Source organism: Austrofundulus limnaeus, unplaced genomic scaffold (assembly GCF_001266775.1).
Source record: "Austrofundulus limnaeus strain Quisiro unplaced genomic scaffold, Austrofundulus_limnaeus-1.0 Scaffold2, whole genome shotgun sequence".
NCBI lineage: Eukaryota > Metazoa > Chordata > Actinopteri > Cyprinodontiformes > Rivulidae > Austrofundulus > Austrofundulus limnaeus.
This window is the reverse complement of record NW_013952404.1, coordinates 7,511,603-7,513,050: the sequence shown is the minus strand read 5'-3', so window position 1 is coordinate 7,513,050 and position 1,448 is coordinate 7,511,603. Positions and strand designations below refer to the sequence as shown.

Genomic DNA, 1,448 nt, shown 5'->3' with positions numbered 1-1,448 from the left:
GTGTGTGTGTGTGTGCTGAAGGTCAACAGACGATCATGCTAAGCTTGCTAACAGCTCCACCCTCTGACTGCTGCAGGGGCGTGTCTTAGAGAGAGGTTTACTGTATATACCAGAACACAGCCGCTGTGACGAAACTGTGCACAACCACGTCACAGTGGAGAGCCGTTAACCAATATGCAAATTAGCCTGCAGTACCACTGCTCTACCCATATGAGCAGCAAAAACACGTTTTTAGACCAAATATTACAGATTTGAACAAATACACATAAAAACATCTAAATTAGCACAGAAACAGTACTATATAACATTTGAGACACATTCTAGACAGTTTATCAGCTGAAAAAAGTTAATTTTGGGGTAAGTTACTCTTTTTAGAAGAGTTTAGAAGAACAAACAGCTCAAAGTACAGTATGTGCAGTAGATGAGTCTCAGCTACATCACATTTTAGTTAAGTAACTGTAAATTTGGCCAGGTTTTAGGTATTTTTGTGTTGGTAATATCCATTAGCTGTGGCAGCTATCTTGTGTCARGTGGGCTCCAAACGTTAATTAGTTGAAGATTATTACTTTCTGAAAGGATCAGCGGATATTTTGCTAACAGATAGAACTGACACCAAAATTTATTGCTTGGGATTTTAGCCAAGATCTATTGCAARAAGTAGTTCAGGAAGTATGTTTTGTGAATGGTTCTCAGTTACAACTACACCWAATTTTAGCTCATTTGCTGTAAAACAGTGAATTATAGACATTTGTTTTTGTGTTCGCTAGGGTCAGTTGGCTGTGGCGGCCATCTTGAATCATTATGCCTGAACATTTCTTTAAAATCCAACAAGTGGTTCACGAGATATGTTGCTAACAAACCGATAWAACTGACAGGATGTTTTAAACTGATCGTCTTTTATTCGTCTTAAATCAGCACATTCAAGTCTCTGCTGACCTTTCTCTGAGGTGCGGTGGTAAAACAGACAGAGTTTTCCCGGGGCCGGTGTTCTCCTGCAGCTTGGACAAACTCAAGAGCCGAACTCCAAGATACGTTCCCCGCGGCTCGAAGCCCTGAAGAACCAGAGAGCCAAGCGCACAGATTAAACACACAAACACAAGACACACAGACACAAACAAATAAACATGAAAACTGATTCCACTCGACACACTGGGACAGTTCAGTGATTTAATCAGCATCACGCAACGATAATGTTGGCAAAAATACAGTACAGTAAGAACACTATGAGGGGCCAAGYGTYAAATAAAATGTATAAACATGTCACCAACACATTTTCATTATTAAGATCACTTTTTGGGTGTGAAATCCCAGTTAAAAATCCTCCACTAATGTTTTATTGTTAATAACTCACAGTTCTTACATTCTCTAATTTTTACTAAATGTCGAATGTCAAATAATATATGTAAATAATAAATTCTAGATCTAAAGGCAGTGGTGGGCAGCACTAA

The 1,448-nt window shown here is 38.9% G+C and overlaps 1 protein-coding gene across 3 annotated transcripts in view; it reads right to left on the bottom strand.

Moving 5' to 3' along the window:
- Nucleotides 1-1,448, bottom strand: part of disp2 (dispatched RND transporter family member 2) — a 29,677-nt gene that overhangs the window by 7,599 nt on the left and 20,630 nt on the right. For all 3 annotated transcript variants that reach the window (XM_014014083.1, XM_014014069.1, XM_014014076.1), the window contains one exon: nucleotides 937-1,052. In XM_014014083.1, the coding sequence (XP_013869537.1) occupies nucleotides 937-1,052 (116 nt within the window). The remainder of the gene's footprint in view (nucleotides 1-936; nucleotides 1,053-1,448) is intronic.